At 52.9% G+C, this 18,370-nt stretch overlaps 1 protein-coding gene across 3 annotated transcripts in view; it reads left to right on the top strand.

Moving 5' to 3' along the window:
* Positions 1 to 18,370, top strand: part of SSBP3 (single stranded DNA binding protein 3) — a 147,251-nt gene that overhangs the window by 90,207 nt on the left and 38,674 nt on the right. For all 3 annotated transcript variants that reach the window (XM_004588702.2, XM_004588701.4, XM_004588698.3), the window contains exon 5: positions 16,901 to 16,990. In XM_004588702.2, coding sequence (XP_004588759.1) covers positions 16,901 to 16,990 — 90 coding nt within the window. The remainder of the gene's footprint in view (positions 1 to 16,900; positions 16,991 to 18,370) is intronic.

The following is an 18,370-nucleotide window of genomic DNA, read 5'->3' as shown; positions in this document are numbered from 1 at the left end:
TCACACAAATAGGACAGTTAGAGAGAAAGAGCAGATGGTGTCTGATCAGATGTCACCACTCCAACACCCAACCCTCTGGCAGCAGTGACCCCTCCTGTGTGTGTGTGTGTGTGTGTGTTTCTGGGTATGTGTATCCTGGAGCTGAGTCTAGGCCTTGTAGCACTCAGCTGTGCACTGGTCTGTAATCTGTCATTGGCGTCATTCATTTGTGAAACATCAGATGTTAATTGAGGTTCCCTGAATGCTGGGTACTACCCTTGGCTCTCTTTCTGCTCCTCCCTGCATGCATGCCCTAGGCCCTAGCGCAGCTGATGGGCGTCTCTTCCTGAGGGCTTCCAGGCTAGTAAGCCTGTAGCCAGCCCTTCCTGCATTGCCCCTCTTGACTAATGGTCCTCAGTGGTCCCCCTCTTGGTTTGGTCTTTCTATAGGCCTGGTGAGATGAGTTGATCAGCTGCCTGGCCAGTGCTGCCCATAGCATGATGGTCAAGACCCCCTTATCCTCTCTGGACCGTCCATATTTTCTTGACCTTAGAATACTGGGATTAGCTTAAGGGTTGTCCTTGGTGTGGGTCCTGAGGCTTGACATACATTTTGGAGTGGCATGGATCTGGCACTACCTTAGGTGTGCCAAGCCCCATGCCCTTTGATAGGGTGCAGCTGGCTGCCTGCTGGGGCCTCCTTCTGGGAGACACACCATGAGCACATGCTGAAGGTAGACCAAGGGTCTGGTCACATAGTGGGGTGCTGTAGGAAGGCCTTGATGGGCTCCTGACGGAGGGCAGAAAACAAACAGTGACTGAGGGGACAGAGAGGTGAGATGGCCCAGGGTGAGGAACAAGTCTGTATTCCGGCTGGGAAGTGTGAAAAGACATGCTGTGTTCAGGGAGGGAGACTGGGCGCGGCGCAGCTGGGAGGCTGGCTCGCGCCAGGTCGGAAAGGGCCAGCCAAACCCTGCTGTAGCAGGGAGTGGAGAGTCCTGCAAAGCCGTGAGCTTGGCCTGTGTGACCTGGGTGGGATACGTCTGTGTGGAGAAAAGGACAGGGCCAAGGGCAAGGCCGAGGCAGGTGAACCAAGGAGGAGGCCAATGTAGTTGCTCAGGCTTGAGCTCCAGGGCTAGGTGACAGACCAAAAGGACAGGGTTGTAGGGGACCTGGGCAGAAGCTGGATCAACCCAGTGGAAGCTGCCCACAGCTCCTACCATCTACCAGCGTGAGATCCTTGTGCCTGACACGGTGGCCTGAGTGGTTGCAACAGCTTGCATTTGCCAGATCACAGTCAGAATCACAAAGCCCTTCTTTCCACGTTATCTTCTGAGAATTGGGGTGTGGGGTTTGGGAGGAGGTAGGAAGGAGGAGATAGCATGGCATCCTGGCTGAGGTCTTAGCATATCTGCCTGCTGTTGTGGGGCTTGGGTTCCCCTTTGGTGCAAACAGCTGGGGACAGAGAGATGGCATACATGTGCTCCAGGAGTGCCCACAGGCCCCCATGACTGCTGCCTTTGTTTCCAAGGGTTGAGGCTTGAGCACACAGGGCAGGGTGGCTCCATTCTTGGCAAGCCTAGTGGAAAATGCCAGTGTACTGCAGCAGCGAGTCGCAGAGTGTGTGTGTGTGTGTGTGTGTGTGTGTGTGTGTGTGGTGTGTACTAAGCTGGGTGTGCCCCATAACTTAGTACTTGGATGGGGCATGTGTGCTAACCCTGCACCGAGTCTCTTCTAAAATACCCCCACTTCTCCCTGTTCAATAGTAAGAAGTGGGCATACATCCTCGTTTGATAGCTGTCTGCTGTGGATGTTTGTGACTCCATGGCCATCCTTGGCCTGGCGTGGTGTGTGTGTGTGTGTGTGTGTGTGTGTGTGTGTGTGTGTGTGTGTGTGTGTGTTTTGTTTCTGTTACTTTGGAGCTGCTGCAAATTTCTCACGGCTGCCAAGTTATTTCCTTGGGATATATTTAGATAAAGCAAGATGATCGAGAAGTGGGCGACATGTGTTTGCGCAGGGATGTTTGCACACGTTGACCATGGTGTTGTCGGAGATGGCATCCGGGATCTGAATCCTTCTTCAGCCCTGTTGATATGACTGGCTGGAGAAGAGGCCACAGTTGTTTCCCTCTGCTATCCCCACTCCTTCTGAGTGAAGTCAGGGTCTCAAGCTGCTCTGATAGTGGGCAGCCAGTAGTCCCAACTGGAAGGGCTGCTGGTGGCTGTGTTGGGTATCCTCTGGTATTGTCCCAGAAACAATATGCAGTGAGTGCGCTGGGTTTGGGGAAACTCTTGGGGATCACACAGCTCTCCTGGAAATGCTGCTGTCCTGCGTGCCCCCTCCTCAGTGTACCCCCTCTCACTGACACAAGGTTTCTACCATCTGGGCAGCTGTATGGTGTGCTAGGACAGAGAGGGGCCCACTTCAGGCCTCCCCAGACCTAATCAGCTTACAATGGGGCAGGGCAGCGCTCTGCTTTTATTAAATTCAGAGCCTCCGTCTACATGATGGAGGCAGCTTTAACAAGATTAGAAAGCTTAACAGAGAGGCCAATTAAATCTGGGCCCATACCTGTTTGGGCAGCTGTCTAAGCCCTGACCTGCACCCAGAGGCATCCGGGGGGCCTGGCCAGGGCGGGTGAGGGGACAGATAAGGCCTGCCCTTCTGCCTCAACTGTGCCGGGCACTGGTGCCTCTCTCTGCTGGGCCAGGGCCACAGTGGAGCCCAAGAGGAATCCAATGGTGCATGCAGGAGCTCCCTCAATGGCTTCCACGTGCAGCCCAGCACAGACACTGGGAATGGGTCTGTGCCTGTTGCTTCAAGGCCAGGGGCAGAGCTTGATAGGGGTTCTTAGCCCGGCCTGGTCTCCACAGCAGTCCCAGCTCTGCTGACTACCTGGGGTGATGGTTCCTGTTTACAGTGTTTATGTTTGTTTCTTCATTGGTGTTTCATGTTGCTGCTTGAGGTTGATGGGGTAGAAGAGTAGTGACGCCCCCTTTTTCGAGTTGGGAAGGTGCAGAGGAAGACACTGCCAGGTTGGTGGCAGGACCCTAGATCCTGATTGTTGGGGTGAGCCATTTCCTTCCTTGGGGTGGAGTCTCCTTCTGATTCCCAGCAGAGGTGGGGTAGGCAGAGTATGAGTGTTTGGCGCCAGCCGGGAAAAAAAAGACAAGACACTTGGCCATTTGGTTGGTCACCAGTAGGAGAGGTCAGTGTAAAATAAAGATTTAGATTGCCCACCTGGTCCAATTCTTGGGAGGACCAAACCAAGTAAGATCAACCTCAGGGTCAGTGCTGTGGCATAGTGAGTAAAAACCACCACCTGAAACTCCAGCATCCCTTAATGGGCACCAGTTTACATCCTGGATGCTCCGCTTCCAGTCCAGCTCCATGCTAATTGATGTGCCTGGGAAAGCAATAGTGGATAGCCCACAACCTTAGTAAGAAGCTCCTGGATTCGGCTTGGTCCAATCCTGGCAGTTGCGCTTATTTGAGGAGTGAAGTACTAGATGGAAGATCTCTCTCTCTCTCTCTTTCCCTTTTTTTTCTGTAATTCTGCCTTAGAAAGATCAATTTCTCCTGGTATCTTCAGAGAGCCAGTATCAGGACAAGAGGATTTGGCTGTGCAAATTCCATGAGGCAAACAGGGTTTTTGAACCTGATTTCTGGATGAAATCATTGAGGCACAGGTGTCTGTGCCACAAGCTGGCATATTGGCAGCAGGCCAGGCCTGTACAGAAAGGCTGTAGACCTTCTTCCAGTTCTGAGGTTCTGCATCAAGAGGTTTTGAAGGCCTATGTGTGTTGTCCAGCTTCCATCAAAATAATCTTTCTTGGGTGGGGAAGACCCTGACCTTACCTTTCACTGAATAGAATGAAATGGAAAGCAGCTACTTGCATTCGGGCAGATTGGCAGCAGACTGGGCTGGCTTGGTGTCTGTTGAAAGCACTGTCTTCATATGATTCCTGGGCTTCAAGTGGGGAACAGAACCAGGATTATTCAAACTCAGGTCATCCTCTGCACACTACCCCTGGGGCCTCTGGGTCTGTGTCTTCCCACCTTCCGTGCCAGGAGGGAGCACGGAGCCTTTGGGAGTTAAGGTTGCATGTTGCCCCTTTTGACATTGGGTTCCTGTTCTGTCTTTCTATAAAGGAAGACCACAGGGAAGGGCTGGAGGGAGGGAGACATTTCCCAGAAGAGCCAGGTGAAGCCATATCCAGAAAGCTCTTTGAGTCCCCAGTTGTTTGCTGTGTATTATCGATTGTGAAACGAGTGTACATTAGAGTGCACCTTTTTGGGATGAACTATTTGACTGGGATATAGCCTTGGTCCAGGTGATGAGACCAGCTGGAAAATGCTGGAAGAGTTGCCTTATGCATCAGAGAGTGGATGAACCACCCCGCCTTGCTGCCCAGGGCAGCCTGAGGGATGTATCAGAGTGGCAGAGACCTGCAGAGAGGGGCATTCAGGTGGGGAAGACCAGCAGGTGTTCGTCAGGTAAAGCACAAGTCACAAAGGCAGTGAGAGGGTAGAGTGGGAAGAGGGCAGGGAGGAGGGGAAAACATCACAGGCCTCTGTTACCTCCTTGTGTTCTGGAAGCCTCAGAGGGTGACCTGTGGTATAGAATTGTCTACCTCCCTGAGGCTCCTGGCTGAAGTCCGGGGTTCTGTGTGCCTCCCCAGTGTGCTCCTTCTGTTTGGGATTCCATTGGTGCCTTGAGTATATGCTTGGAAGCCTTGTGAAAGGACACAGGTGCAAACCCACTCATGAGCCCTCCCAGGGACCTCAGGGCCTGCTGGGGGCTGGAAGTGGGGGTGTTTGAGCTGGACATTGACTGTTGACTGGAGTTGTAGAGGTAGCTCACATAAAGGGAAGCTTGCTGAGCAGAGAAAGTGGCAGAAACCCCAGGCCTGATGGTGAGGTCCTGGAGCTGTTCTTAGGACTTGATAAGAGGGTGACAGAGCAGCAAGAGTCCCCTGTGGGCTGCACAGAGCTTGGCTTCTCCCAGCTGCGTGCCCCCTCAAGGTTCAGCTCATGCTTAGTGATGATGGAGGGGAGGAGTCACAGACAGTGCATTTCTCCCCTGTGAACGGAGTTTCTACAAGAAATAGGCACCCCCAAAAGATAGATAACTCATCATCTTGCCCCCAACCCTGGGGAGCTGACTGCTGATGTAATACAGAGGTAAGCACCAGGCATGGCTCATGCAGTGACCAACAGGGATGGCAACAGGTGTTGCAGAGTGATGGTCTGTCTTGTGTATAGAGTGGGTGGTGCTCCCATCAAGGGACTGTGTGTGAGAGCGAGGCCTGAACGCAAAGTACATGTAAGTACTAGCAGGCCATGCTTTCTGGAGTGGGGTTCATGGGATGCTGGCAGAAGTCTCCAGCAAACCCTCCCTGGCACGTCAGTACCGACCTCACTCATGGAGGGCATGAAAGTGCCCCTTCTCAAGAGAGGAAGAGCCCTGTGTGTTTCAGAAGCCGAGTTTGGGTCCCCCCTGCTTGGTGAATGAGCTGGGCTCAGTGCATCCCAGGATTCTCCCGTGAATCCTCAAGGAAAGGTGTTCTTGGGGGCCCTTGACACTTCCTGAGGAATGTCACAAGAAGGCTCTCTGCCTTGTGCACCTGGCATTTGCCCCAGATACTTGTAGACTCTGGTGTGGGGAGCTTGAAGGAGTAGTGCTGCCCCTGCCCCTGACTCTGGGCTCTGGCCAGGGCCCTGCCAAGGACAGAAACAGACCAGATCTCAGCCCTGTCCACCTGCTCTTCATTATTTGCACTAGGCTCTGCAAACCTCCAACAGCTTCTCAGGGTGGGTTGTGTTCTAGATGCTTCAGGGCAGGACAGGTCAGGGCTGATGGTGAGCGTGGCAGAATATGGAGTTGGGAATGGCTGTGTGGGATTCTTGGAGAGACCAGGTGTCAGAGCCCTTACCTTCCCTGTCCTGGAGAGAGACAGATAGACATGCTCGGTGGACACAGCATGCAGAGTCCACAACCCTGACACCCCTCTCTGGAGGTGTGAACGTTGCCCGGGCAGCGTGCTGAGAGGGGCAGGTTGGCTGGCCCTGCTGCCTGACTACCCTGGAAGGGCACACAGGACCATGTAGGAGACCCTGAGGAAAGCTGATGGAGAGTTGGGAGGGGCTGGGGTAGATTCACTTAGTCACTGGCAGTGTGGGTGGCAGCCTGGGAGGGACAACAGCTGGTGAGGGGGAAGGACCTAGGCCCTGGAGCCTCACGCCTCTGCAGCTTACCTCTGCCTTTTTTGAACCAAGCCCCTAGGGATCCCAGAAGGAAAGGGTTGGCCCAGCTCTCTGACTCAAGGCTAGCTACTCTTGTTTTGTTGTTGTTGGGATCAAGCTGTAGTCGTAAGGCCGTTTTTGTGGCTGCCTGAATAATTTGGCAGAGGGTGAAGGACATGTAGACATGACATCAGTCAGGACCAGGTGTGACCCCCAGGACTGTCCTTTACTAACCAAACTCTCTTAAGTTTAATGTTCCTGGGGAAGAGAAGTAACACATGGGGCCTGGTATCAGGAAGCTGCTGGTAAGCACTTGCGTACATAGGACACAGAGAGGAAGCAGAGCCCTAACCTGGCCAGCCATTGCTGTTCATTGTCCTCCTGGGGTGGGAACATTTCTGCTCACACTTATTCATTGGTAGCTGATTCTGGCAGGTGCCAGGAACCAGTTTCCTTAGCCCCCGGACAAGGCTCCTTTCTTCTGTATCTTAGGCTAAACCAGTGCCTATGCGGGAGGCAGGCTAGCACCGGGATTTCAGGCGGCGGGTGGTGGGGACGGGGAACCAGCCACACCGTCCCCTACCTGACAGCAGGGCTTGCTGGACTGCCCAAGTGGATGGCAGCGGGTGCTGCGAGTGCCCAGCTTCTCCTGGTGTCGTTTGGTCCAATTTCCTTTGCGTTGTGACCTACATCATTCTTTATTTGCTAAACCCTCCGAGCAGGCAGCAGTAATAAATCAATTAATGACTCCGATGAATCGTTTAATGGCTGACAAAATAACACTAAAGCCAACAGCTTGCCTCTCTCCAGCAGTACCAAAGGACGCTGGTTGACTTGGAGTGGGGGGACGGAACAGAGACTGTTAGCTAAATTAGCACAATTAGCGTGTGCTTTAAAGGCTTAGCGGCATCTGCTCAGCTCTGGGCCCGTGTGTCGCCTGTGCGCTGGGGACAGCTGTGCACCCGCTCCCCTCCGCAGGTTCCCACTCGGCCAGCGAGGCTGAACAGGCAGTGCCAGGGCCCAGAGACGTCCCCGGCTCCACCAAGCGGAAGCTTTGCAGCTTTGACATCTTGGGGTGGAGCCTGGTGGGGGGACACCGATGAGCTCCTCTCACTCACCCAGGCACAGCACAGGGACAGGTGGGGGAAACATGACTCCAAATCCAGCAGACTGGATGGCAGCTGAGGACCGTCAGAGATGTTCCCAGAGTCCTGCCTCCCGTGATCTCATTTAAACTTAGAAGTACCACAAAGTCTTTAGCAGTGGGTGATTTTCTGTTCTGTGCACACCTAGATCCTGCCAGGATTAAGTTGTCATTGGAACCGAGCGTGTGTGCAGGTCTACGCCAGGGAATTTTCCACTTTGCAGAAGCAACTGCCAGTGATCTTGCTAAGGAGCTGTCACTGGCCTCTTCTGACATGGTTGTGGTCTGAAGGAACCTCCTTTAAGACAGCAGGGAGACGTACTGTGTGTGTGTGTGTGTGTCCTCTGACATGGTTGTGGTCTGAAGGAACCTCCTTTAAGACGCAGGGAGAGGTATGTATGTGTTGCTAAGAGTATAAACCTGGGCCAGAAGCTCATCTCACTTTAAGAGTACCAGTGCCATCTGAATGGCGTGCTGCCCTGTGCTTTCAGTGTGGAGGCGAGGGGGACCTTTTATCCTTACCCTGCCTGTTTGCCTCGCATGTCCTGGGCCAGGGAGGTGTTTGCACATGAAGGAGAGTATCGTGGCTGTGAGCCCCAGTATAACCAGGTCTCAGCTACCTGGGACTCCACCTCTTACCAAACCATGCCCTCTGATCTGGTTCCCAGAAGAAGCTGGTGTTCAACGGGTGGGTGAGCAGGGCTACCATGGCATGGTGGCCTCAACCTCCTTAGTCCAGGGGAGTCAGATCCTCTCTGCTTTGAAAATGGTGCTGATGGAGGTGCATTTTCTTGAAAAAAGAAAAAGCTCCCGGGCGGCACTGGGGAGAGAGACCACAGTATAGATGCTTTCCCAGCCCCAGCCTGCTGTGTTTGTGGCATCATAGAGTGGACGGTGTCTGTTGTGCTCAGCTATGGTGCTGAGAGCCTGCCTTGCCCGCCCCAAGCTACCTCTGGTGTCTTAACTGAGGGTCAAGTTTGAATTCCTCACCCTTCCCACAGAAGGCTGAGAATGGGAAAGTGACACATTCGTCCCAGGGCCCCAACTCCCAGTGAGAGGCTGCAGAAGCTGGGCCAGCCCGTGCTGGAGGGACAGCAGAGCCCTATGCCCAGGGTGGAGGCGGAATCCTGCGGGGATTCACAGCGCCTGCCAGTTGGAGGCCCTGTGCTGGGGAGGGTTAAGACGACAGCAGTAATCTCCCCCTCCCCCCCCCCTTATCACTGCCCGCATCTTCAAGTCCTGCCATCCTTTAAGGCCTTGGCTGGAGTGCCACCTCTCCCACAAAGCCCTTCTGATCCTCCTAATCCCTCTCGCAACACCCGCCCCAGCACCTTCACCCGTCTTGCACTTTCCTGTCACCACTGCTCATTTCAGCCTTCACACCACTGTGGCAGAGCTGCGCCATCTCTCTCTCCGCCCACCCAGCCAGTGGGCACAGAGTAGTCCCATGGCAGGGCCAGGAGCAAGTGCTCGCTAAAGGCATTCAGTGTGCCCCGGGCACTTGGGGTCTGCCTCCATCTCCCCACCCTACCTGCTGTCTCCTTTTCCCAGGTGCTATACCAATGATGGTACCGCTCTGTGCCGTGGCGTCTCATAATCCTGGGCACATACATCTGTGTGCACGCACACACACACAGGCAGGCTATCAGAGACGTTTGTTAGAAGGAGCGGAGTTAGAAGGTCAGTCTGCACAGGGATGAGCATGGCATACAGATGATCTCAGGCAGTAGATTGGAAAGCCCTACCTGCAGTTCCTTTTTTGTGTGTGTGTTAGTTCCAAGTAACACATGCAACTTTGCTTGGGAACTGCAGGCATTGGTAGGAAGGGACTGTCACTCAGATCTCTCTCCTTCTCTTTCTCTCTCTCTCTTTTCTTTTCTTCGTTCCTTCCATCCTTTTTAAATTCTTTTTCAGGATTAACTGATTTATTTAAGTTACACTAACAGGAAGAGAGACAGATCTTCCATATACTGGTTACTCCCTAGATGCCCGCAATGGCCAAGACTGCAGCCAGGAATTCCAGTCATCCACATAGGTGGCAGGGACCCCAAATACTTGGATCATCTTTCCCTGCTTTCCCAGGTGTGTTAGCAGAAAGCTGGCTCAGAAGCAGAGCAGCCAAGACTCATCTCATATGGGATGCTGACACTGCTAGCAGCAGCTTCACTTGCCATACCACAGTGCCAGTCCCTAGTTAGGTTTCATGAGCCCAAGATCGAGACAGAAAGACTCAGGGGTTAAAGTTAAAGCCACAGATTAGCTGTGTGACTTTAGTTCATATACCCATCCACCCCCTGGTCTCTTTCCTGGTGAAATAGAAATGATGGCTTCCCGGGGGTGACACCCTGGCATCAGAGCAGGAGGCTGCTTCCCTAGCCTTCTCTGCCTTCCTGGGACTTTGTGTCACCCAAGGCACAGATTAGGAGTGCACTCTGGCTGTTAAGCCCTGCTGCCCTGGGCCCAGGGCCTGGCTGTGGCCACACTCAGCCTCTTGTGTCTGTACACGACGCCCTTGGAGAGCTCTGTGTAGTTCCTTATGTGTGGTAGGAACAGCAGTACCTGAGCTGCCTCATCTGGGGCTGAAAATGACCCAGGTTGCCACAGCAGGTGATTTGCAAGCAGAGGTATATTTGATCTTGGGCCCTGCAGCCCCGGGTCCTTTCCCCGTGCCCCCACCAATCTTCAGGAGATGTCTCCCTTCTTAACGTGGTAACTGATGAGTCATGACACCAAGGACCCAGATGTTCACCCCTCCCCCAACTTCAGAGAAGTTTGTGGTAGCCCAGGGCTCTACTGTTGGACCCAGGGACAGTCTCAGAGGCAGGCCTGGGGCCCGGGAAGGCACGTCCACACCTGCTCCCCTGTGGTGTCCTCCTCCCACCCCCAACTATTTGCAGGCAGGGATCCTGTGTCATGCCTGTGTGTCATTGGAACCTATTTTTAACACCAGCTGGCTCTGCCTCTCCACACGACCAGAGCTCTGTGCTTTCCTGGAGCTGCAGTCAGAGGCCCCTGCTTTCCAGAGCCAGCACCATTCCTTAGTCTGTGTGTCAGACCATTCCATCCTGGCCCTTCTGTGGACCTTCTCCCTCCCTGGGCATCCACACTCTCAGGTGACTGGTACTGCTGAAGTTCCCTCTGAAAGCTGTGGTCCTCACAGGAGCCCAGGTCGCTGTAGTAGTCTGCACAGATGCCCCTGGCTCACCCGCAGCAAGGCAAGTGTTACCTGCCCCAGGGACCTGGGAGTGCACTGCTGTCAGGCTCACACCCTCCATTCTCTCTTGCCCTCTTTATGGGGTCACCACAGGAGCCCCTTAGTGCCCTTCCATCTGGGTGACCTCCATCTCCCAGCCACATGCACATGGCTTCTGGCCCATGGCCTCTGTTGGATTTGTCTAAAAAGACGGCCTTGGCCAGTGCTGCTGCATGCTGAGGCCTTAGAAATGGGGTGGGGAGAGGATTGGCAGAACAAACTACCTATCTACATCCTTGTAAATGCATTGGGAGGGGCTTGCCCTGCCCGAGCCCCACAGTTTCACTCTGAGCATTCACTCAGCATTCTTTATATCCTCAGTTTTCTAGAAGCTTCGTGTACACAAACTTACTTCCTTGTCTTTTTTTTTTTTTTTCCCAAAAGATCTCATTATTGATTTGCAAGGTGGAATTACAGAGACTGGGCAAATCCTCTGTCTGCCGGTTCATTCCCCAAATGGCTGCAATGGCCAATGCTGGTCTAGGCCAAAGCCAGCCTTCCCAGGTGCATTAGCAGGGAGTTGGACTGGAGGTTGAGCGACTAGGGTTTTCACCAACCATTGTGATGCTGGCATTGCGGGCTGTGCCGCAGTACCAGCCCCACATAAACTGTCACGAAAAGAGTCTAAATGAATGGGAAAACCCATGCTATCTTGCAATTGAGGATAACTGGGGCTCTTGGGGCAAGGCCAGAAGATAGTATCTTGTGGGGACTATTCCTGGGCCCTTGCTTCTCGGACCAAGCAGGGCCTATGGGTAGGTGATTATTGTCGTGGGCATTTGCTGGTGGGGCCTGGCCCTCTAGGGGCCATTGGCAATGCATTCATATGTTTGGGATGAGTTGGGGTTAGTGTGCCAGTTTTCCTAGCAGTCCTTCCCCTTGTCCAGGGCAGGAGGTTGAGCTCCCTCACCTGCTTCCAGAGTTCTTCCCAGTTGCTCAGACTGTGAAGTTCCAAGTTCAAATCCCGCTTCCTCCCCAAGGAGGATGAGAGGATGGTCTCCTCTTGCTGGTGCAGGGTTGCTGGCCAGAGTTGTCAGAAATTTCCTTGATTGGATTTGCCCAGAATGCCTGTGGCTGCCGTGGCACATACGGATCCCCTAGCAGCCCACCAGTAGGGCGGAGGCAATAGGAGGGCCCCCTTGAGGCTGGTGGCTGCACTCTCAGCCAGGGCGTGAGTTGCATGCAGCTCCAGGGCTCACAGAAGATAGCTGACTAGAGTGGGTTACAGCACCATGGGTGAGGGTTGCTTCTGTTTAGAAAATTAATTAGTGGCTTTTATTTTCTAAGTTCAAGTTACCCAACTGCTGGCCCCAGTTGGATTCTGCCTTTTTCAGCCCATGCATGGATGTGGTTGTAAATAAACACAGGGCAGGCAGGTCTGGGTGGCTGGAGCCTGCAAGTGTCAGCGGTTGCTGTCTGCCAGCTCAGCTATCACACAGGTCTCAGGGTGCCTTGTAATCTTGAATCTCGAAATGTCCTATAATAGAAAGAAGAGTTAGATTCTGGGTCCTCTGGGATGAGGAGTGTCTCCTGCTTCCTGCCTTCAGGCCTTATGAGTGTAGGGACTGGGACAGCCAGCTTGGAAGAAGGGCCAAGGTGATCGTCTCCTCGAGTACCTTCACTGGACCCAGAAAAGTGAGTCCCCATGAGAGGAGAGGGGTCCTGTCCCCCAAGTCCCTGCATGAGGCCTCTGGTGTCTGAATCCAGGGCTCTTTCTTTTTCACTAGAGGCTCGGATGGAGTTCCATCCCCCAGGCACCTGCTGTGGGCCTGACATGCGTTAGGCCTTGATCAATGTAGGGAGATTCCATTTGGATCTTGTGTTCTCAAAGAAGACCCACAAGATACTTGCTGAGAAGTGTCCTGGGACTCTACTCTGGAGACCGCAGGGTGGTGCAGAGTCCTGGAGGTGCAGAAAGGCCTGGCTGGATCTGCCTGCCCAGCTTTGGGCAGTTCTTGGGATGGTAGACACAGAACCTGTGGCATGCCTCACCTTGTGCCAGGTCTTGGGGTTGGGTAGATCAGTCAGTGCTGTGCAGGTGTGGGAGGATGAAGGCCAGGATCTGGTATTGTGATGATATGTGTGTGTGTGTGTGACATTCAGATTGTATTATTTCTCTTTTTTTCCCAAAGATAATCTTGTATGTATATATAAATATGTCTATATACATATGTATGTAGAAATGTGTTTTAATTTTTTTTTTTTTGAAAAGCTGAGTTACAGAAAGGAGAGAGAGGTCTTCCGTCTGCTTATTCACTCCCGAAATGTCTGCAGTGGCTGGAGCTGGGCCTGTCTGAAGCTGGGAGCCAAGAGTTTCTTCTGCTTTCCCACATTGGTACACATGCCCAAGGCCTTGGGTCAAACTCTGCTGCTTCCCCATGCACATTAGCAGAGAGCTGAATTGGAAGTGGAATAGCTGGGACTTGAACCAGTGTCATGGTGCCTCAGGTTGAGACTTCATTTTCTATGCCACCATGCCAGCCCCCTAGCCAGGTTCTTAGCCCACTGGCCGCCAGAAAACACCAGTTGCTTCTTTTCCCCCTTGTAAGAGTTTTCTGCCATGAGCCTGCATCTACTTTGTCATCAAATGGGAGCAGTAATAATGGACCATCATCATGTATGGCATTCATTCACTGTGGAGCAACCAGATTTTGCTGCTGGAGAAGGCTGTCTGTGAAAACTGCCAGCTCCTTAGGTCGTGTTCCAAAGTCACTGCTAACCCGGCCTGCCTTCATAATGCTAAATTGGAGAATAGCAGAACCCCATGCTCCACCTAGAGTTCAGGAAATTATGCCATCTGCTCACTGGAACTACCATTGCCCTGCCCTCCTTCCTGCAGCTCACAGCCATTGATTTATCCGACCTTCTCCCCTGAGGAAGACAAGCCCAGGAGTTCATGCAGGAGGCTGCTCGTGTCCTTGATCTATAAAAGCTCAATATCCAAACAGCAGAGCATGCAAGCACTTTATCATAAAAGTAGATCTATCGGGACCCAGCGGCGTGGCCTAGCGGCTAAAGTCCTCGCCTTGAACGCCCCGGGATCCCATATGGGCGCCGGTTCTAATCCCGGCAGCTCCACTTCCCATCCAGCTCCCTGCTTGTGGCCTGGGAAAGCAGTTGAGGACGGCCCAGTGCATTGGGACACTGCACCCGCGTGGGAGACCCGGAAGAGGTTCCAGGTTCCCGGCATCGGATCGGCGCGCATCGACCCGTTGCGGCTCACTTGGGAAGTGAATCATCGGACGGAAGATCTTCCTCTCTGTCTCTCCTCCTCTGTGTATATCTGGCTGTAATAAAATGAATAAATCTTTAAAAAAAAAAAAAAGTAGATCTATCGGGGCCTGGCATGGTAACCTAGTGGCTAAAGTCCTCGCCCTGCGTGTGCCGGGATCCTATATGGGCACCGATTCTAATCCCGGAGGCCCCACTTCCCATCCAGCTCCCTGCCTGTGGCCTAGGAAAGTGGTCAAGGATGACACAAAGCCTTGGGACCCTGCACCCATGTGAGAAACCCAGAAGAAGCTCCTGGCTCCTGGCTTTGGATCGGCACAGCTCTTACTGTTGTGGCCTCTTGGGGAGTGAATTAATAGACAGGATCTTCCTCTCTGTCTCTGCCTCTTCTCTGAATATCTGACTTTATAATAAAAATAAGAGACCGCATGTAAAAGTATCCTAATATTACTTTGGCTGGTATTTTCTAATTACTGTATAATATTTTGGGAATGCAAATTTTATTTGAATGTCAGCTACAGTTAAGCATGTGCCGTTTGTTTTTCTTACTCAAGTTTTGTAATTTGATGGAATGTTTTTATCACAATTTAATAAATGTTTGCTTTATTTAATAAATAAAAAAAAATCCTTAAAAAAAAAAAGTAGATCTATCGAAGGCTGGGATGGAGGAGCCATTTTGAAAGGTAGTGATTCAGATCTAGCAGGATGGCTCAATGGCTAAAATCCTCTCCTTGCAATACCAGGATCCCTTATGGGCACTGGCTCTAATCCTGGCAGCTCCACTCTCCATCCAGCTTCCTGCTTGTGGCCTGGGAAACAGTCAAGGACAGCCCAAAGTCTTGGGACCCTGGACCCACATAAGAGACCTGAATGAAGCTCCTGGCTCCTGGCCATTGCAACAAGTTAGGGAGTGAACCATCAGATGGAAGGTCTTTTTCTCTCTTCTCCGTAAATCTGATCTGCCTTTCCAATAAAAATAAATCTTAAAAAAAAAAATAAGTAGTAATTCAAAAGCTAAGGCAGGCTACCAAAGGAATGCTAACTATCCCAAACCCCGTTCTTCAGTGGCTCATAATAGTGAGTATCTACAAGGGGAGTGAGGAGTTAAAGAATTTGGAGAAAGTAGGGGTGACTGTTGGCTGTGCACCCGCTGCTGAGGAGCAGGCCTTGGCTGTTTGTCACTGAAACTGCATTTTCACAGAACCACTGTCCCGCTGGGGATACGCAGTGCAATGCAGCCAGCGGGGATGCAGCTAATGGATTACCTGGCAGGTTTCCCCAGGTGACCCCACCCATGATAACACTAGGGCAGGGACAGGGTGAGGCAACGTCTTCTAAGAGCGCCTGTGGTGTCTGATCTGGGTGTGGGGAAACTGTGATGTGAGGAGATAATTTATGAACTTCTAACACCCGTTGCAGTCGTTGGCAGCTTTGAACTTACAGAGAAGTTGGTTTTTCCATACGCTGAATCATTTGGAGAGCAATCTGTGGCTAGCCCAGTTTCTGTACCAGGGATCTCCCACATGTGCCCAGAGTGACAGAGCTCCCAGCCATCCCATCAGTGGGTCTCCCATAACCACAATGAAAAGGTCGGTGCACCTGCTAATACGGGTGACAATGCATGAAGCCAGTATGGGTCATTGTTTCACATGAGGCACTTTGTTCTCATTTCCTCCCGTCCAAATTTTAAGTTGGGGATGCTGACTTCTGTGTTAATGGCCAAGGAAAGGGAAGGTGTGGCATTTCGAAGGTGGTAACAGGAAACCATGATTCTAAGGCCAACAGGTGCTCATGTGTCTGTCCCAGAAGCCCCTCAGATACCTGAAAGGTGACCGGTGGTTCCATGCCACATTCTCTGTCCTGCTGGGAGGCAAGAAGCAGACCTGGCGAGTATACTCTCAGGCCGGAGTCTTCCTCTGGGCCTCCCACAGAGCCAGGCACAGACACACTAATCCATGAAAAGGTGGGACACAAACCCTTTGGAAGGGGGCCAGGCTGGAGAGAGCAATATTTGCCCTCCTCTTCAGCTCCAACACACAGTAGGCATATGGTGTGGCATGTGCACCAGGTAAATGCCACAGCAACAGAGTTAAGAGAAAAGGAGTGACCATCCTCACGTTCTGTGTCCCCTTCTTATGTGTCACCTGGGGATGGGCGACAAGAATGTACCCAACCCTCTTTGCACCCAACTCCAAGGACATTCTCAGTGATTTAGTCCCTTTAGTTGTTGAGTCCTGGGCAGTGATTGATCTGCTCTATACAACATGCCAGCCTGCTGGAGAGAACATCAGCATTGAGTACACCCTCACCTGCCCTCAGGGAGCTTTTTGAAACAGTTGGCGTTTAGCTCAGCAATTCAGACCCTGCCTGGGAAACTTGTATTCTCTCCCTTAATGCCCAGGTCCAACTCCCTGCTGTGTTCCCCATTCCCTTCTTCCTGCCAGTGGGCACCTGGGATGTAGCAGGTGATGGCTAAGTACTTGTGTTCCTGCCACTGACACGGGGAGACATGGATTGTATTGGGCTTTCAGCCTGTCCATCCTGGGTTGTTGTGGGCATTTGAGGAGCACACCAGTGGATGGACAATCTGTGTGTGTGTGTGTGTCTCTCTCTTTCTTCCTCTCAAATTTAATGAGTAGAAATCTAAAAGGGCTTGATGTAACCTGGTGGGTCAGGTGTGAGCATCCTGCTGTTAACACTGTGGCAGGTGCCCCTGGTGCCAGTCTTATACCATTCCCACAACTTTCCATGTGGTGAACATGTGTCCCCACTTCAGAGGCCAGAACGTTTGTTGCTTGCCTGTCTGGAGAGTGACACTCCATCCTCCCCACCCCCGCAGTAATTGAGACAGGTGCGATTGTCAGACATGCACTTGTGCTGTGTCGGCCCTAAGCTGTCCTAGCTGCCAGGTGAGAGGCTTTTCCCAGCAACCTGGGATGGGAGCTTAGGAGGAGTGCAGGCAGACTCTGGGTCTGGGTCTGGGTCTGGGTCTGGGTCTGAGTCTGGTCATGGGGTCAGCCACTAACCTTCTGCCTCCTCTCCCTGCAGAGTGCAGCGGCTGCCCCGAGCCCCGTGCTTGGCAACATTCCTCCCAACGACGGGATGCCAGGAGGCCCCATCCCGCCGGGTTTTTTCCAGGTACGTGCTGGGCTCTGGGTTTAGCGCCTTTCCTTGTGGGCCAGGTGGGAGGGAGGAGGAGCACAGGAGCTCAGTCTGCCCTGGTTTCATCGCTGCTGTTTGCTGGCTCCAACCCCATCCTTCCCATCCCTTTTCCCTGCTTCCCTCGCCAAGAGGACAGGGCTGGGAACCCCACCGCCTCTTCGGCGGCTCTGCTCTCCCACGGATCCTGTGGCTGCCTGGCAGCTTTCCGGGGGTGCACTGTGCTCCGTGAGGTGGTGGGGCTGCTGCCGGACCGGTATGGAGTGCTTCTTTACACCCAAGGCATGTTCTGGGGGAGTTGAATCAGTCGCGTGTTCCTCGTTTCTGTTTTGTTGCTGCTGTCCCTGTCATTGTTTATTTTGCGTTGTCCACACTGCAAACCTTACCACATTTTCTGCAAATGCAAAACCCCACCTTTCTGGCGGGCATCAGTGTCTTCCCCTCCACTGCTAACCACTCAGTTTCCCCTGAAGGTGCTCCCAGGTGACATTCGCCACAGTCTTCTGTGCCTGTGCTTGGCCTGCCAACGTCAGGAGCAAATCCTGTGTGGGGCGAAAGCCAGGCCTCCTCCAGAGGGCACCATGTGTTGGGCATTTTCCAGGGTATGCGTGAGATCTACCTTTCCATTTTGTCAGGATTGGATGTGCCTGTAGGTGAGCTGCTGTGTAGGTGAGAAAGCAGAGACTTCTATCTCCCAAGCCCAAGAACTGAGAACTTGATCCCATGAGGCCAAGTCCTAGGAGACATGTGCTTGGTCTGAATCGGAATTTGGCAGTCATGGACATCTGGCACCAAGACAGGCTGCTCCGGGGGAGTGAGGACATCCCAGCAATGGCAGGGCAGGACAGACAGCTCTGAGAGATGTTCAGGGGTTCTCAAAGGTTGGTTGTTGTCCTAAAGCAGAGGCAGCAGGTTATCCTCCAAGGTGGTGGAGGTTGCTTGGGGCAACAGAGGATCACTAGTGAACCTGCATTGTATGTCCCTGATCACACCTGCCCGAAGAGCAGGGCCACATCCAGCCTCAGCTGCAGCGGGTAAGGCTCTGTTGATGTAGAGCAGGGGGCTTAGGGAGGAGACTGTGCAAGCCTGGAAGATGCAGGGACTCGAGAGAGGCAGGAGCCGGGTGTGGGTTACTGCTCTTTGCCCAGAGGCGCATCCCCAGGACTGCTGGCCTACAGTGTGGTTCCCTCTCTCACTCCCTCCAAAGACCTTGCCTTCCCATTTGGTTCTGTCCAGTTGGGGATTCTTTGCCAAGCTCATGAATCCTAATCCGGGACACCATACCATGCAGGTGTGTCCTGCTTGTGTGGTGGGCGAAGCCTGCCCAGGTGCAGCCTATTGCCTATGGCTGTCCACTGC

Source organism: Ochotona princeps, chromosome 2, assembly GCF_030435755.1.
Source record: "Ochotona princeps isolate mOchPri1 chromosome 2, mOchPri1.hap1, whole genome shotgun sequence".
Classification (NCBI taxonomy): Eukaryota; Metazoa; Chordata; class Mammalia; order Lagomorpha; family Ochotonidae; genus Ochotona; species Ochotona princeps.
Note: the sequence above shows the minus strand (reverse complement) of the source record. Positions and strands in the feature narration are given on the sequence as shown.